Source organism: Daphnia magna, linkage group LG1 (assembly GCF_020631705.1).
Source record: "Daphnia magna isolate NIES linkage group LG1, ASM2063170v1.1, whole genome shotgun sequence".
Classification (NCBI taxonomy): Eukaryota; Metazoa; Arthropoda; class Branchiopoda; order Diplostraca; family Daphniidae; genus Daphnia; species Daphnia magna.
In genome coordinates, this window is record NC_059182.1 from 7,502,335 (window position 1) to 7,520,761 (window position 18,427).

The 18,427-nt window shown below is 39.3% G+C and overlaps 3 protein-coding genes and 1 long non-coding RNA gene across 5 annotated transcripts; 1 reads left to right on the top strand and 3 right to left on the bottom strand.

Annotated features, from left to right (window-relative positions):
* The first annotated feature begins 2,407 nt into the window (after positions 1 to 2,407).
* Positions 2,408 to 4,626, top strand: LOC123471170. Its single transcript, XR_006645352.1, has 4 exons — positions 2,408 to 2,537; positions 2,611 to 2,694; positions 2,759 to 2,939; positions 3,011 to 4,626. It is a non-coding gene; the product is annotated as an uncharacterized LOC123471170 (long non-coding RNA).
* Positions 4,627 to 7,192: 2,566 nt separating this feature from the next.
* On the bottom strand, positions 7,193 to 8,553 carry LOC123469412 (the record flags this gene model as incomplete). Its single annotated transcript, XM_045168381.1, has 1 exon — positions 7,193 to 8,553. A coding segment is annotated over exon 1 (1,068 nt), but the record flags the coding sequence as incomplete, so codon positions are not given.
* A 1,719-nt stretch (positions 8,554 to 10,272) lies between these two features.
* LOC116924444 lies at positions 10,273 to 11,169 on the bottom strand. 2 transcript variants are annotated; one of them, XM_045174493.1, is made up of 4 exons: positions 11,022 to 11,169; positions 10,849 to 10,950; positions 10,588 to 10,783; positions 10,273 to 10,524 (listed from the first exon to the last, which is right to left on the bottom strand). In XM_045174493.1, exons 2-4 carry the CDS (start codon positions 10,935 to 10,937, stop codon positions 10,429 to 10,431), a joined length of 381 nt encoding a protein of 126 aa, XP_045030428.1. In that variant the 5' UTR covers positions 10,938 to 10,950; positions 11,022 to 11,169; the 3' UTR covers positions 10,273 to 10,428. The 2 variants fall into 2 exon arrangements, with proteins under 2 accessions (XP_045030428.1, XP_032786864.1); XM_032930973.2 differs by having other exon boundaries at positions 10,849 to 10,953; positions 11,022 to 11,166.
* A 407-nt stretch (positions 11,170 to 11,576) lies between these two features.
* Positions 11,577 to 12,392, bottom strand: LOC116922511 (DNA-directed RNA polymerase II subunit RPB1-like). Its single transcript, XM_032928875.2, has one exon. It carries the CDS (start codon positions 12,390 to 12,392, stop codon positions 11,577 to 11,579), a length of 816 nt encoding a protein of 271 aa, XP_032784766.2.
* Between the last annotated feature and the right edge of the window lie 6,035 nt (positions 12,393 to 18,427).

Genomic DNA, 18,427 nt, shown 5'->3' on the forward strand with positions numbered 1-18,427 from the left:
ATATTTTTCTTAGTCTTTCAAAAATCATATTGTAGGGATTTTGGCGGTAAAATCAGTGAAAAACCGACAAGTATATCGGTAAAAATGTACCGAAATGTAATCTCGGAATTTTTTCCCGACATATTTCTTAGAGAGCAAAGTTTAAAAAGTGTAATTATTCGGTTATCGATTGAACTTGATGGGCACATGAAGCTCAATTGTTGAACAAATGCCAGAGGTAGAGGTGGCGTCAAGTGGAACAATCAAGTGGAAAACATCAATCAAGGTGGCAATCAAGTGGAATCTCATCACATGTGATGTAAGTGGATCTGGAAGTGGAACAGGATCTGGATCGGGATCCGGAAGCGGGATTGCAGTATACACTCCCTTTGTACCTGAAAGGAGAATATAATTGAACAAAAAGGAGAAATCGACCATAGTGATGTAAAGTGTACTATAATACGTCTTTCATCCATTCGATTCCCGGTGTTTCAATCATTTTTACAAATTTTGTGCCAGAGAGTGGTACAAAAAAGTGATTAAGTTAGAGTTACATTGACGAAGCACTAAAGGTACAGTATCCTGCACAAAAATCCGAACAGCGATTTAAATGTTGAAAGCCATCTATTGGCAGGGTTATGGGTTTTTTGTTGTTTTGTTTTCAACATTTCTAACTGTCGCTTAAAAAACACACAACCTAAGGGTTTCAAAAATGACCTGACCTGTTACTTGTCCTGAAAACAAAAACCAAGGTGTAGACTTTCCCAACCTTGCCCTGTCGTGTCCTCACCCCGTTTAACCTATCAATTAAGAAAAACAAAACAACAAAAAACCCGTAACCCCGCCAATAGATGGCTTTCAACATTTAAATCGCTGTTCGGATACGTATACTTTGGCAATTCCACATGTAAGGTTAACAAGAACAAGCATTATCTTCACGTGTGGGCTTGGTTCTCAACGACTGGCAGAATAGGATCCATTTGTCGAGTGGACAGCTTTCCTAGCAAGATCATTGAAGTCTTCAACGATGAATTTAGTCCTGAACAGCTTACTGACTTCAAGATTAACAGTGTTACCTTCATGGACGGAAAAGCATCACACATCACGGACGCAATGCAGGAGTGGATCAGCGGAAAGGATAAGATTGCGGCAGATCCGTGACCGGAAAATTTCAAAGAATCTTAGCCATTTCGAAAGGTCTGGTTGGATCTCGAACAAAGTATTGGTCTTCATCCGAAACAGCCAGGAAATAAAAAAGATCTATGGGTCCTTATCGAAAGATTTTAGGAAGCAAAATCTAATTCTGACCACTATTGGAGAGGCCTTTAAGTTCTTTTGAAACTTAAGTGAACTCCAATTTGAAAAATGAAGAAATTTTTTTTTATGTTGCCATCTTTTTGCTCATATTTCTGTTTTTGTCCTCTTTTATTATGTTTCATTTAAGAACGCTTTAAATCAAGAACGATGACCTTTCAGTTGTATTTTTCTTTTTACTCACCGAACTAGGTTCGTGCTATCAAACGACAATACATATTTTGGTAACTTAATCTACATTTCAAAGCAATAAAAAATTTAGTTTACATCAAATGGTTTCATGTTTTTTAAACATTTTATTTCATCAATAGTAAGTCATACACAATAAGTTGGTTAAACAAAACATTCTACAACTACACAAGCACAAATGAAATTTAAAAAATGAAATTTAATGTAGACGATTGTTAACTTGGAGTGTACAAAGCTTCAAAGATATGTTCGGGATGTGTGAAAGCTGCCGCTGCATACAAACATCTGTATTTCCATCTCAGCAGGCATGTCTCACCTTTGATAAAATACAATTATTCATCAAAATAAGTAAGAAAGAATACCTTTTTATATAGTTTTAATTCAATCGACTAGTCCTTTTCTGTTAAGTAACATCCTCACACTGCTGTGTTTACATCACAGCTACCCTCTGCATGAAGTTTTCATACATGAATCCTACTGCTGGGCTAGCCATGGCCTGGAAAAATTGAAATAAGATTGTAAAAACATTTAAGATGTGTAATTGCATACCTTAAAACTGGTGGGGGAATTAAAAATTCAATTTTAACTCGTAAATAGATATTTCCTCTCATCGGGTTACCACAAAACAAAGACTTACATGTGAAATTTTGGACATTTGCTGTTCTCTACAGGTGCTATGAAAAAAAGACAATTAGATTACATTTTAATTTTAGAGTTTAACACCTTCAACAGCTGCACAATGTATTGACATCCTATATTGTCATTTAACAAATACTTTTTCACTTCAAAGATTTTTGACGTTTGACGTTTTTTTTTTTTTTTAACGTCATGGGGCTCTGAAGAGGACATCTGGTGTCCAGATCTATCTTCAGATGACGGGCATTTGGGTTGCCCTTTAGCCCCCACCTTCTTCTTGATCCTTTGTCTTTGGTCGTTTTGTGGCTTGGGTAGTGGATGCCATTTTTGTTTTCTGGATGCCGGGAGTTTCATTCTTCTTTTTAGAGATTATTCAGTGGTGTGTTTATCTGGAATTGATGCCTCAGGTGAGTGTTTTGGTAAGGATGATTGTTTTGTTTGCTTGTTATTGTTTTGGCCTGCATAGATTTTAAATTCTGTTGATAAGCCCAGTATCTTTGAGGTACTTAACCAAGCCATGCTGAATCTCGTATTGGGTGCTGTGGTTTAAGTCTAGGTTGAGACCAAGCAAGGTTGGTAAGTCCAGTTTTAGATGTTTGTTTGAGAAGTATTTTATGATTTCTAGTCTTTCCATTTCCAGGGCTGGGCAGTCTAGGAGGGCATGCTCGGTGGTCTCAGGCTCGTCACATTCTTCGCAATTTGGGCTCAGCTGAGGCATCAGCCTAGCTAGTTGTGCCTTTAGTCTATTGTGCCCCGTTCTTAACCTGAAGAGGATTCTTGTGATTGTTCTTGACTTGTGTTGGTGCCATTTTATGGGTCCGGTATGTGTTCTTCTGGTAATATTTTCCTTTGTGCTTCCTTTTTTTAACTCTTCCAAGCTTGCTTTTCTTAGGTACTGTTTGAATATGGCTGTTTGTTCTGACGTGGCTAAGGGGTTGTAGGCCCTAGTAGGGGATTTTTCTGGCAAGTTTTGGCGTGATGCTAGAGAGTCCGCTCTCTCATTTCCCGGAATCCCGACGTGACTTGGGATCCAGCAGATTCTAGTCTGGGTTCCTGAGCTTTTTAAGTTCAATGCTGTTTGAGTTATTGATTGGATGACTTGATTTTTTCCTTCATCAGGGTAAGCCAGTGCTGCAACTACTGATTTGGAGTCGGTAAAGATGACTAGTTCCTCCATTTCACCTGTGTGGTTGTATGCCAGTTCCATGGCCCTGTGGATGGCATAAGCTTCTGCTGAAAATATCGACGTCCCTTCTGCCAGACTGCCCGTTTCTTCGATGTTCAGCGTGGGAAGGATTGCCGCATAGGTCGTATGTTTTTTTCCTTCATTAAGTGAGCCCTCTGTGTAAGCCTCTGTGGCATTTTGCCTTTGCGTTTTGTACTCGAAGAATAGTGCTTTGGCCTTTGTTTGGTTGGCTAGGGCTTCTGTTTTGCTTATTTGTAAGAAGTCTAGGATAATCGGTGATTTTGACCATGGCGGAAGGGTGTGTGGCAGAGCACCTTGATCTTTATCTTCTTGGAATAGGTTGAGGTTGGCCATGATTGTGTGGGAAGTTGCTTGGTACAGAGCAGGGGTGTTGAAGTCCTTCCAGCTTATGGGGTTTCTTCTTAGGTTTTGGCACGGTTTGAACATGGGGTGGTTTGGTTGCTTCTCTACTCTGATCAGGTATCTACCTGACAGCCATGTTTTCCTCACTGATAGTGGTTGTAGGTCCAGTTCTAGGAGCATTTCTTTTATTGGCGTGGATTGGGGAGCGTTTAGGATTATCCTCATCATGCTATTTTGAATGGCTTCTATTTTTTTCTGTCTGCTTTGGCTCGAAGTGCCAAACACCATGATGCCGTAATCGATCCGACTTCGCACTAGAGCTTTGTACATTATGATCAGTGAGGCTGTGCTAGGGCCGTGTTTTGTGTTGCCTAGAATTTTGAACAGGTTTTTAAGTTTCACAGTTTTGCTGATCACGGCTTCGGTTTGTTTGTTCCAGCGTAGACCTTTGTCGAAGTACACACCTAAGTGCTTTATTTCGCTCACTTCCGGGATTTTTGATCCTGCTATAAACAGTAGAGGGTTTGTTTGATCTTTCCTTTGTCTTGTAAAGTTGATTAGGCTAGATTTTGGGGCTGAAAATTTGAACCTCCATTTCTTGCTCCATTCCGTGCATTTGTCTAGGTATGGTGTTAACTTAGTTTCAGCTTCACTTCCGTCTTTTGCGTATGTGTGGAATTCTATATCATCAGCAAATAGTAGTGTTTGTCCTGGTTCGGGAAGAGATGGGAAGTCGTCCAGCATGATTGAGAACAGCAGTGGGCTGAGTGGAGATCCTTGCGGTACCCCTACTTTTAGTTCACGGTCTTCCGAGGTAGTATTGCCGATCCTAACATTGTAAGTTCTATTGCGGAGTAGGTTTCTTGTCCAGTGTAGGATTTTCCCAGTGATGCCTTTCTTGCTTAGTTTGTAGAGAAGGCCCTGGATCCATGTTGTGTCGAATGCTTTGGATATGTCTAGGAAAACTGCATACGTGTTCGTAGGGTTTATATTGTTGAATCCTTTTCTGATGTAGTGCTCTAGACCGATGATGTTATCCATAGTGCTCCTTCCTTTTCTGAAGCCTGCTTGCGTATTTAATCTAAGTCCTTTCTTTTCTAGTAGCCAAGATATTCTTCTGCTGATAATTCGTTCCATGACTTTTCCTAGACATGAGGTCAGGGAGATTGGACGATAAGATTCTGGGTCGTCAGCTGGTTTTTCGGGTTTCCTGATAGGGATAACTGTGGCTGTCTTCCAGAGTTGCCGTTCGATCAGCAAAATGTGATCGATGATCACGATCACGATTAGCCTCAAAAATTGATCGATCGATCGTTCAATCGATCAGTTTTTCGATCAAAAAAAATTTAAAAATCTAAGCTTGCTTTTTTCTCTCCTCAACAATTCAGCAATGTATTTTGATGAATGTTACAATAAGAATGTAAGCAACCAAATTACTAAAAATTACTTCTTGGAAAAGTAATTTCTGTACTTTACTTTACTTTTACGTAATTTAATAAGTACTTTCTGTAAAATTAAAGCACAATGTTAGCATAAGACTTCACAAATTATAATGATGTAATATAAACCAATACCATTATTTTGGTGTCAAGATCTGCTTGTGTTAGGACCTGTTTATTTGTCGTGGACTCCTTTAGATTAACCAGGTGTTTATCCATACTTTGACATGGAGATGTTTTATCGTTGGCTGCACTTTTACCAGCTGCAAAGGCTGCATTGAAGTCACTTAACCTGGCACGATGATAAGTCTAAGAAATGAAATGTTAGTTACTAACTAGTTTCTTTGGTAAAATAATAATGCTGTGAGTGCACACTTACAGTGATATGTTTTCGTGCATTCATCAATGAAGAGTGGAAGACTGTAGTGGTTCTTGTTGAAGGACATCCGAGTAAACATTTGTATGGGGACTGTGCTAAAATTTGTTACAATTTGTTTTAAAATGTAGAAATAAATATAGTATCTTAAATAATGTGTAATTTTCCATTACTTTTTGTTTGAAATTATTAGCTTGTAGATTTTAGGATATTTAAAGATTCGTCAAAAATTTTTTAGGACGTTTAGTTTTTTTTTACAAATACTATATATATTTTTTAAAAGTTCATAGGGTTTTCTTTAGTTTAAGGTGGTGTTTAGTTTTTTAAAAGTGTTTTAAAAATTCAATATTTATTTTGGTAAATGGACATAGAAAAGGGGAAAATCTCAATTCGTTGTTTTTTTTTTATGGCCAGGGTTGTTACTAAACAGAAGTAAAAACACGTGTTCACAAGGGTGGAGCTATAATAAACGACCACCCACCAACAAAAAAAAGGGAAAAAAAAAAAAAAAAAAAAAAAAAAATTTTTTTTTTTAAATTAAAAATTATATAACAGAATTTAAAGAAGGGAGTAGCAAATAATTTTTTTTTAAATTGTGTGAAAATGTTTCATTTTTCCACTGGCTCTTTTCCCTTTTAACTTTTTTTTTTTTTTTTTTTTTTTTTTGTCTTTTTAATACTATAATAGTTGGACGAAAAAAATAAAAAAATTAGGAGAAACAATGAAGGGATCCTCAATTTTTTTTTTGGTGATGCTTTAGCTCGAGCTTGACTCTTATTTCCAGAACTGGGAGTTTGACTTGATTCCACATGGACACTACAAAAAATTTTTGTTGAATGTTAACTATTTCACCAAAATTAAAAGTGATTTACTTACACTTCGACATCGACATCTTTACTCGATGACGGTATGGCTTCGGCTTCGGCCTCAACCATAATCAAAGAAACAAGTAAATTAACCAAAGGAATGAAAAGCCTGAAAGGGTGAAATTCGTGAACTCTGAACTGTTCCTGACTGTAACAGACGACTTGTGACTGACTGAGAGGCGGCATGGCTTCTTCCTAGATAAATGGAAGAAGTTGTATTACTGACTCCTAGATGGCGCTGTGAACGCTGATCGAAATTGATCAATTCATTTTCGATCTCGATCTCGATCTCGATCTTGGGCGTTGATGATCTATCGTTCACGATCAGCAAAAACGGATCGATCGATCGCAATCGATCTCGATCAGCAATCGATCGCGGCAACTCTGCTGTCTTCCAGTCATGGGGTACGTGGGCTGTTTGTAGCATGTTGTTTAGTAGATGTAGAAGGCGTTTCTTGTTGTCGTAGGAGAGATTTTTCATCATCATATTGTGTACTTTGTCCTGGCCCATTGCGTTGCTTTTTAGATTGCTAAGTCCATATTTGAGCTCCTTGATCAGTGATCTTGGAATTTAATTCGTTTGGTTCGTTTGAGGTCATTTGTCTTTTGATAAATTCTTCCAGTCTAGGGTTGTCTGGGGTGATTCCGTAGCTGTGGTCGTATTGGTGCGCCAGTATATTTGCTTTTTCTTTGAGGTCAGTGGTTTGCTGGCCTGTTTTTGGATCCCTTAGCGGTGAGGAACTTAGGTCTGGTGCGGGTGCACCTTTTATCCATGCTTTTGTGAAGTTCCAGGTTTTTTGGGGGGAGCTTCTGGGGTCCAGGTCTTTGATGTGTATATTGAGTGCGTCTTTTTGGCTTTGATGATAGTTTCCTTTTTTTTCCTTTCTTTTTCTCTCCATGCGGCTCTATTGGTTTCACAGTTGATTCCCCCTCTTTTAGGGTCGCATGCGTTTCTTGCCTTGCGTGATTGGGCTACCGCCTTTTTGCATTCGACGTTCCACCAGGCCCTTGATGGTTCTGCCTTCATGTCCTTGGTGAATTTTTTTATCTTAATGTTGTTGTTTTGGTTCGCTGTAATTAGGGCGTTGTAGAAGATTTTATATTTTTGAGAAGGGTCCCCTGTTTTGAAGAAATCAGTTGAGTCTATGGTTTTTCTTAAACTTTCGTTCCAGTTTTTCCAGTCTGCTATATTGAAGTTCCAGCTAGGGGGTCGGCTAAAGGATTGTGATGGTATGGTTTTTAATTTTACATGGATTGGGAAGTGGTCGCTGCCAATGTAGGGTCCTCTTGATATTTCTGCTGTGGCTGCTAGGTGTGGGGACATGAGTGCGAGGTCTATTGTAGTGTATTTGAGTGTTTTGGGGCATTGTCTTGTGCCTAGGTTTGGTGGAGTTGCTAATAGAAGGTTGTTTTCTTTTTCAAGTAAGTCGGCTACCATTCTTCCACTACGGTTTGGGTGGAGACAATTGGTCTCCCAATCCTTGTGTCTGGCGTTGAAGTCGCCACATAGGATGATGTTATTTTTGTCTGTACTGTATAGTTGTGCTAGCTCGTCTCCGTCGCATAGCTGGCCGTTTGGTACGTAGAGTGAGATGATGTGTAGCATTTGTTTTCGGCCTTTGTTTTCAGTTGCGATTGAGACTCCTATTGCTTCTATTGTATGTAAGTCCGGTATCTGGAGCATTTTGAATTGGATGGTTTTGTGGATTAGAATAGCGACTCCTCCTCCTGCTTGAGTCTGTCGGTTTTTATTGACTACGTAGTATTGATTGAATTTGACAGTGAATGAGTCTTTCCAGAAGGTTTCGGAAATGGCGACTATGTGTGGTTTGTATGTGTGCAGATGGGCTTTGAATTCAACTAAATTAGATTTTGTGAGGCTTCTTGCATTGTATTGGATTAGATTAATCATTTTCTTGTTGTGGTTTTTGGATCTAAGCTGCTTTTCGGTTTCTTGGATGCTGGATCTAGGCCTTCATTATTTTGGTTCTTAGTTGGGGCTAGTCTTGTCATAGTGGAAGGTGTTTTCAATCCGGATCCTACATTTGAAGTACCTTTCGAGGGTTTTTCTACCGGCTGTTCTATATCCATCTCTTCTTCGTCCAAGTTTGGGAGAAGTTTTGTTAATAGGAGGCATATTTTGTCTAGTTTCAGGTTGGAGGCCAGTTGTCCGGTTTCTAGGGTGTTAAGTGAGCTTTCGACTTTTCGAACTGTTAAGTCTATGCTTGCCACTTTTCCCTCCAGTGCTTTGACTTTGCAGAGCTCAGCTCTGATTTGCTTCAGTTCTGTTTGTATCGCTTCAATCTTTCCATTTATGATTTCTGTTTCAGGGTCGATTGCTGATGAACTGGCATTTCCACGCAGTGCCTGGCTGTAGGTTAGGTTGCATGATTGATGGGAGTGGTGAGTTGTACCCTTTTCTGATATCTCTGAAGGCTTTGTTCTGATTGCTATTTTCATTCGCAGGAACTTGGGGCAGCTTGACGAACTTGCTGGGTGATTACCTTCGCAGTTTATGCAACGAGCTGGCGCTGTACAGTTAGGCATATCCTCGTGTTTACCACCGCAATTGTTGCATCTTACTTCGTCTCTACAATTGTTGCTGGTGTGACCTAGCCGTTGGCATTTTTTTGTACATCTTGGTGGGCCTGGGATGTAGGGTCTCGGTGAAAATGAAATTCCATTTAGAAGAATTTCCTTTGGAGCGCAGCCTTCGAATTCAATAGCAACCGTGGTTGTAGGTATTTTTCCTGAGCCTCTATCTATCTTGAATCGGTATACCGAGTTGACTTTGTAGCCCTGTTGTTTGAGGGTTAGATAGATTTCGTCGTCTGTATCTCCTGTAGGGACTTGGTGGATGGTGACCCGAGAGTTGTTTGCCGATCTTGGCTGTGTGCAGGTAACCATTACTGTATCGTTTAGGACATGATTTACCTTTAAAAGCTTCATCTGTTGTACTTTTGTGATTGGCCTTATGAATAGGTCTCCTCCTGTAGCTAAAGTCACACCTCCTTTGTCGAATAAACCTAGTTCCGATTCTAGTTCCTGAATTATTTGAGTTATTTCCACAGTCTTCATTTGTTTAAACGATATACCATCGTCTCTCTTCATAAATATCGGTGTTAACTTTGATTCAGTGTTGATCGACGCCATGATGGGCTTGGGAGGCGTCACTGGTGGGGGACGGGGTTTTGACTTTTGGGGGATGGGTTGAAAGGATACGCGGTTTTTTTTTTTTTTATCTAAGCGGGAGCACTTTTTTACGTCTGTACGCTGTCGTTCTCGTTTCCGAACTCCCCGTTTGACGTTTCCAGTTTCAACTTACCGGTACAGTTGTCTGCTAGTGCGGCTCTGCTCTGCTATCATTATGAGATGTGGCAATCTGCGGAAGACTGCGGAAAGCATCAATTTCAAGATAAGCCTTGCAAGCCACCTAGCGCCAATACAGAGGAAAAAAACATAAAAAAATACTTTGGGCCTTACGAAACACGTTTTTCTGCAACATACTGTACAGTGGCAATCAGTAAAAACAATGTGAGTCTCAGTCAGTCTTGCCGTCCGATCAATTTTTTGAGTTTGATCGCGATTAAACTCAAAAGACGATGAGTTGATCTTGCGATCAAACTCAAACAATTGAGTTTGATCTCGATCAAAATTTTTGCGATCAAACTCAAAATCATTTTTCTCACAATTTGCGCCATCTAGCGGTTAATATAACAAACTCATGTATATCTCGTCCAGTTGTCTGACAAACGCGGGAAGTAGATTGTAAAATTGAAAAAGAAATTTCACTGGTAGGCTAGTGTAGTACATACTCTACTATCATATCAGAAAATTAAAATACAAAAATAAACTATGTTTCCAAAATACATGTTGTCATCAAGATTCAAGATTTTATTGACAAAAGCGAACAAGAAACAATAATTTATTCTTTAAACTTCTGTTTTATTTTCTTTTCTTATTTAAACATTAAATGAAACAAGAAAATAAACGTGAATGAATTTTTCACTCGTCTGAGTTTACCACTTATTTGACATGTTGTTATTGACCTTTAGGAATAATAACATTTCGAAGTGCTTGTCAGTTAACTGAAGTCTTTTGGGTGTAAAAATTAGTCCCCCTTGACTGAAAAGTCTCTCCACTGCAGCTGATGATGGTAGTGTGACGTTGTATCGTCTAAAGAAAAAAAAAAGTTACATGTATTTTTTAAATTATCATATCAATAAAAAAAACACCCACCAAGAAATGCCTTTTTGCATTGTGTCGAGAATTATGATACACCACAAGTGATTTATCAGAACCATCCTTTTTCTTTTTTGGGACGCAGCCTGGATGTAGACACCGATATACACTGGCATTTTTGCCAGGCACGTCTCCTACCCATGTGAAGAATTCATCAGGTATAGCTAATTTCTTTACAGGATTAGAACTGGTGCTACAAATACAAATAAAAAGTAAATCAAACACAAATAATGTAATGGTTAGATGAGAACTTGTTACCTAGTATTGCTTTGTCGCCTTTGTGAAACATGACTCGTGTTTGGATCTGCATTCTCATCAAAATCGCAATCATCATCCGCCTCCGACATAGTAATTCTTAGACTGCTTCAATTACGAAATTGATAATGTAATGATTACAGGGTAACTAAACTTATTAAACTAATTTGAATTACTTTTCAAAAAACCTTGATCGGGTGACACTCGATACTCGAATGACTTTACAGTTGACACTTTCACTAGTCTATGACTTCAATTTCTTGGCACTTAATTGTTTTTCCTATCAGTAGATGGCGTGCAGTCAGAAATGTTGATTGCAAAATTGAGTTTGAGTTGGATCAAAAATTTTGAGTTTGATCGCGATCAAACTCATCGTAAAATGAGTTGATCGCAAGATCAATTTTTGAGTTTGATTTTGATCTCGATCAAAAATTGATTTCGATCACGGCAACACTGGTCTCAGTAAGAATATAGTGGCATTAATGCCCAATTTAGTGAAACAGCAATTACTAGTGCCTACTATAGTGAAACAGCAGTTTGTGTCAGTAAATATACAGTGAACACTACTGAAAACAAAGTGTGTCCAAGTAAACGTGTAGTGGTCACTAGTGAAACAGTAGTGTGTGTTACTAATACTGATATTGAAACAAAGAAAAAAATACGCCCACTTAGTCTTACTTTTATTTTACTGCGTTCACTACAGTAAAATGATAGTTTACTTGGCTACATTATCATTTTATTGTAGTGCAATCTAGTACTTTTTTGCCTGGGTTGTGAGGGAGCACGAGGGAGTAGTTGCTGGATAGGATGGTGGCTCTGGAGAGGCATAGCTTGGCATAAGAGCCGAAGCCCGCGGGGTAGTGGCTGGATAGGATGGCGGTGCTGGAGCGGAATAGCTTGGCATTGCTACTGGAGCACGCGGGGTAGTGGCTGGATAGGATGGTGGTGCTCGGGTGGTGCTGGAACGGCATAGCTTGGCATTGGAGGCGGAGCACGCGGAGTAGTGGCTGGATAGGATGGAGGTGCTGGAGCGGCATAGCTGCGGGAGCTTGCGGAGTAGGAGCTAAATAGGACAGAGTCGCCGGAGTAACATAGCTTGGCATAGCGGCCGGTGCGCTCGGGATAGTGGCTGGATAGGATGGAGGTGCTGGAGCGGCATAGATTGGCATAGCTGCGGGAGCACGTAGGGTAGTGGCCGGATAGGATGGAGGTGTTGGGCCAGCATAGCTGGGCACAGCTGCGGGAGCCTGTGGTGTAGAAGCTTGATAGGATGAAGTTGCCGGAGCAACATAGCTTGGGATAGCAGCCGGTGTGCTTGGGATAGTGGCTGGATAGGATGGAGTTGCTGGGGTGGCATAGATTGGCATAGTTGGGTGAGCTTGTGGAGCTGGAGTTGGATACGAAGGAGCTGCCGGAGCGGCATAGCTTGTCATAGGTGTGGGAGCACGCGAAGTAGTGACTGGGTACGACGCCGGTGCAGCAGCATAGTAACCAGTCGTAGCGGGAGGGGCAAGCATGGTAGTTGGGTAAGCATTACAGTTTCTCATAATTACACAACTGGTTCACTTGGGATAATGCTAACAGCAACAAAGTAAGTGCATGCAGCATATTTGGCACACTATGGCATACGTGTAACGAGGGGACCAAAAATGTTCCCTTGACGCATACCACGGCATTTCAAGAGCCCGCAAAAAAGAATAACAATCGGAGTTGACAAAGCCAAGCAATTGCCAAGACAGGAATATATTTCATCACGCGTTTTGTAAAAACGCGGCAAAAAAAAATAAGTGGTCTGATAAGAGCGACCAAATGTATGCCACTTGAACGAAGTTCTCAACGTTATGCGGATTCGTCCAAGTGTGCACCATGCCTATTCGCTTGAGTGGCCAGAAGCTCCTTGGTTCGAATTGTGCGTGTCGATGGAAAAACCTATGCTGAAAATACAGTATTCACTCCCTGGTTTTTCTTTTTTTTTTTCTTTTCGGGAATAAAAAAAGATTGAGACAAGAACCAATCGCTACGCTCGCTTTCAATGTCGAGTGATAGTCCCGAAAGAAGACTGACACCAAATCGAACACTAAGAATATATACGTGCATCGTTTATTTTCTTTTTTAGGAAAAGAGCCTGTGATATTGGCAAGCCTTCGGGAAGATTGAACATAAAAATAAACCCGAAATATTTGATAAAGGATGACAGTAACCCTGGAGCTGATATCCTATCGGCCTGCACATGAGAAAACGCAAAAATAATTTACTGGAAAACGCGAATCGAACACAAATGATCACACGAACATCACCGAGCAACGAAGCGTATTCCAGTGAAAACTCTCGTATGTATAACTTGCTGGTTTCGTGGTATCGTCTGCAACATTTTTGATCAAAAAATTGTTCGTTCACCTGAAAAATGGGGCCTAAAAGTCGTCGACATCGCCGTTCGATACGCTTTCACGTTGCCTTTTAAACCCGATTTTTGTCGCAAGTTAAATCAATATTTTTACTTATATGCAGACCTCACGATGTGTAGAGGTTGGGAGAAAGAAGTGTGTCTGGCAGTCGATAACTGGAGAGGACTTTTTTTTTTTTTTTTGTACAGGGGGAAAAAAAAAGTTAAGATAAAAAGAGATTGACTGATGAGTAATCTGGGATGAGCGATATGGAAGAATAGCTTTTTGCGATATAAAGAAAGTACCCAAGCGCTATCCCTTTCTTTTTCAAGCCATGATACGCCATGATATAACATTGAGGAGAAACTTCGTACAAAGGGATTGTTCATTAATTCATTAGTTCCTGTCCTCACCTTTCCATACAAACATAATAAGCCGCTTTTCAATCGTTAAAGTAGCTATATAGAATGCGAAGGCAAACTATCGGAGCTGTAAAATTAAAATGTTCTTTTTCTCGACGTAGGCCATTTGTGACTGGTAATTTTTTAATTTTTTCTGAACATTAAACTTAGCAACCGTCAGGTTTTACCTATCAAGTAAGTTTGCCCCAATTAATCCTTTGCTAATTATATGGCTCTTGAGGGGCACTCTCATTTCAGTTAAATCGGCTAGTCGTGTTGTATACTTCATCGCCACGCCAACTAGAGCCATCTAGTATCGGTCGTTCGTGATAAAACTTACCAATTTACAGACATCTACCGGCAACAAATGTATGAATAATTGAAGTTCGGGGAAATTAAGGCAGAGGGACCAGGTTACAGAAGCACAAACTTTATTGAGAAGATACCTGTTTTAGGATAACATTTAAAAAATTGTCAGGTAGATTTCCAGTTAACTTACAACGGGAGCATAAATTCGAATGAACAAGTAACAGGTATAGGGGTCTAGCATAGTGCAGTTGTCTAACATGTTTCTATGACATATTTGTCACAATCATGTTCACAACGCCTTGCCGAATTGACACGACCGTCTTAAACAAGGAAATGTTTTGTTCCTTTCCTGCCCTGGAGGTGTCAGAAAGACCCACCTTGCTTATTCGTCATCCTGTTTCCTGGCCACCTACCAATGCCAGGCATTCATAGAAGACCTCAGGCTACCACACCAATTAACAAACAGAGAGTGTAACAATAAGAGGCTAAAAGACAAAAAGGCTAATCAACTCACTGAGGTCGGTGTTCTTGTTCAGTTATATACACGATAATTACGTATAGATTCTACAAAAGAAATGAAACGGCAAAGTTAAAAATTACCTTTCGCTTATCCTATAGGTAGGAAATCAAGAATGGCGCATCTATAGGTCTTTAAAAAAAGAGCTATCTCATAATGATTGTAGTGCGAGTAAAATTTTAACTTCAAAAACTATTTGAAACATCAAAATCACAGTCAAACGTTGTGCAGATATGAAGAAGATGTGCAAAACTAATAATAAAGCGTGCAAGTCCTTCAGGCACATCGATAAATCCAAAAGACCAATTTAGTTATTCGTTTGCAAAACCAGAAAAGCTTTTGTATTTCTATAGCATGTTGTATTAAAGCCAGGAGTAATACATAATTTTCATTTCACCACGTCATGCAACATCCTTGTGTTTAATACCAACGAAGAATGAACGCCCCGATTTAAATCCTCAATTACGGTTTGGAATTGAACAAATCTGTGCACAGCAAAAGGTGCAGTCACCGGCAGGCACCTACAGAACAATTTTGAAAAACAACTATGTATATGGGAAAAAAATCTCTGGTAATAAGAAGGTGCCAAGAATATAGTTGAGTAGATTTTCGCCTAGAACCGTAAAACATGGGGCAAAAGAGCAATAGTGTGATGGATGGACGACAGCAGTTTTCCCGTTCTATAACTAAAGCGAACGGAGTTCATGCTGCCATTGAGTAAATGACAGTCGCATGCTAATCGGACTTTCTTTTGTCGCTTCTAGGGTAAGTATGTCGTGTGATATTCACACTGACGTAACATCCCGGTATAAGAAGCTCTTATTGTATTTGGTAAAGAGGTGTCATAAAACCAACAACGAACCAAGAAAAACTTATGGGTTCCAGTTTCTCATGCTTCAGGCTAAATTTTGCGTATATACTTGGTTGGACATTACACATACAATATCTCAGGTCTATAATTATCACTCAACTTCAGTCTGTCCCGTCAGTCAGTTAAAGTTTTTTCTCGCCATATATCAATTAGATGGTTGCGTGACATCACACGATTTATGACAAGCTATAGAAGATTTGGACTTAAATAAGTGTAAATAGAAAACTAAACCTCCTCCCACTCCGAACTCAATACTGTATAGACTGTAACGGCCTTTATTAAAAATTGAACTAGCCTACTGTTTTGTTCAGCAAATTTATAATAATATCCAGATCATCAGATTAATTGTTTCTGCGGAAAGAAAAATCATAGACTACGTTAACATTATGCCGTATAAATAACATGACTGCTGGATATGACTGGAGCACCGTCGAAATGGGTATCAAATATTTTTTGATAATTTAAATAATTCATAGCTAACAGATAAATAGAGCAACCTGCAGAGAGAGTCGAAGATATATATTATCTTTTTAGCGACCTGTTGGCGTTAATGAATTTTGTTGGATGTCAGGCCGTGACTAACGAGAGGGGTAAGATAAGCAGATCCTTCCCCGTTTCCTTTAATTGATAAACGTTTTTATTATAAAAAAAAAAAAAAACACAACTCAATTTTTTTTAAAGGTACGGACCAGAACCAACCACTTGTGTATAGATACTATATGCACAATTCCAACACATTCCTTCTCTCGTGTATAGTCTAAGGAATTATGTATAGCTATTAAACCTGTCGTTAGTCTATAGGCTATTATTACTATGCTATTACAGCAAAGTATTTATTTGTGTAGTCCGCGAAATGGTTTGCATGGGGATTAAAGATATTGGCATTTGACGCATAACTGTAGGGGAGAGTGGGGCTAGTTGGCAGGAAGGCAAGATAGACAATTCTTAATTTAGAAGAATTGTATCCAAGACATTTAATTGAAATAACTTTTGGTCAAAGGTGTTTATATATCGTGTGCATTTGTGTAAAATTTTAGAGCTTTATCACAAAAAGTTGAGTAAAGAGAAATTTCGAAAATATTTTCGTCAAATCCACAATAGTTGCGTGCTTGGTATTTATCTATTATATCTTTAATTGGTATGCATATAATTTAAAAAAATATGAATATTATAGAAAATTGTGTCCTCTATTGAACTGTAACAAAGAATTTGTTTTAATCAATTATAAATGAGTAATAAATATTGTTATTTTAATACACCCTAGGTTGGGGCAAGTTGATACATGGAGGTTAACTAGGTATATTTTTTTTTTTATTTTCCATTTGAGGCGATTAATCTTTATGTAATCTATCAGAACTTATTTCTGAGTTTCCCACTCTGAAATAACTATAGAATTTTCCTTTATTGCAATGTTATTCTAGTTTGTTTACAACATCAACATTTGACTGAAATTCCCATTTGAAATACATACTTACCCCACTAGGCTACCACTGCCAACTTACCCCGTTAGAGAAGTCATGAAGCCTAGAAACATTTTTTTTTAGCTTTTTGAACGTTTCTTTCGATATGAATTCTTTAACATAGATCAAATTAAAAAATAGCACGAGAAAGCTGGTTATCTGAACTTTCTTTTACATCTTTTCGGATGTCGAAATATGAAAAATTCAAGAAACGAGAGAAGAAAATAAAAAAATGGTAGTCAACCAAATAGCCCGACCCTTCCCTACATCAGCTTTAGCATCATCAGTTTTGGTAATAATCGCTTGTTTTTCCATTCTTCTTCAGACCAGTCCTCGTGCTCAATAATCGCTTAGGCTACCCCGTTTCGTAAGCTAGTGCCAACTGCTGCTGGTAAAAAAGGGCTATTGCTTATCCAGTATAGTGTTGTCAAAATTTATCTGCATGCTGCATAAACCAGTTTATCCTATCTTCTTTTCTAACCGCATGATGTCGCGCGTGTTTGTTGATCTATGTTGGCTTAAACTTCTCTATTTTTTATCGATTCGTTAGCTGATACATGCACAGGTAGTAGATACACGAAGGAAGATTATTATTGAGGGTCACCCACATCACAACTTTTTTCGGCCTGTTCTCCGAAAATAGAAGCCTTATGGTTAGCCTTCTCAAGACCTTTAGTTTACAATCTTATTTACCTGTAATTATGTGCAAGATATCTTATTAGCTTCTTATAACGTCTTATCACAAACAAAGAGTGACACCCATATCATCCTGTCGTCACATACAGATTTGCTAGCCTTTTTGATCAAGTATAAATTCGTCCTGACGCTTAAACGCACCGTATAAATGAAAGCAGTAAAAAAGAAATAAAAAAAGAAAATGGAACGACCGAAAACTTGGAAAAAAGCTCATTCCCAACCAAAACCCGGTGAATCATCCAGTCTGCTGTGATGCATTCTTGAGATTCAGTATATACGTGAATGTTGTAGGTTCCAGTAAACCGTGTCATGTGTTCAACATCTACAATATATATTTAGAAAAGCGATCAGCCTCATTCCTTAAGTATGAAGTGGATTGAGCAGAACACAGTGGGGACTGCGAGTCCGGACCACGGCCAGCTGTAGATGGAACCATGGCCAGCCTGTTTATAAGGGCCAAAAAGGGGCCTGTCGGTCGTTCCTTCTATTTGAAGGGAGGAGCAGGTAACGTGATGTATCCTTTTAGCCAATAGAAATGGCTGTTTTCTGCCAGGGCGTGGGCGTGTGCCGCGCAAGGAAACCAATAGAAGTCTCGAAAACGGATAGATGGACGCCAGATGGTCGAGCGATTGGTCGGCTAAAGCTATATGAATCCCCCTTGCTGCGCACCATTTTTGCTGCAACTTTGATCCACCCAAACAGGGCGAGTGTACGCCGTATGTTCTGGGACTGTGGCTGGTGCCATTTCGCTAGTGAAACAAAGAAGCATGACTTGTCGGGTTCGCCCAACGTACTGTATACATGTCGAAATGAACCGAGCTAAAATAAAGCAATTCACTCGACGACCACACAGGTCTTTTTCTTTTGCCGGCTGTTTGTGATGGTAAATAAATGTTTCGTCGCTGATTTCGTTAAAACAAATATGTCTCATTTTCGTGAGTCCA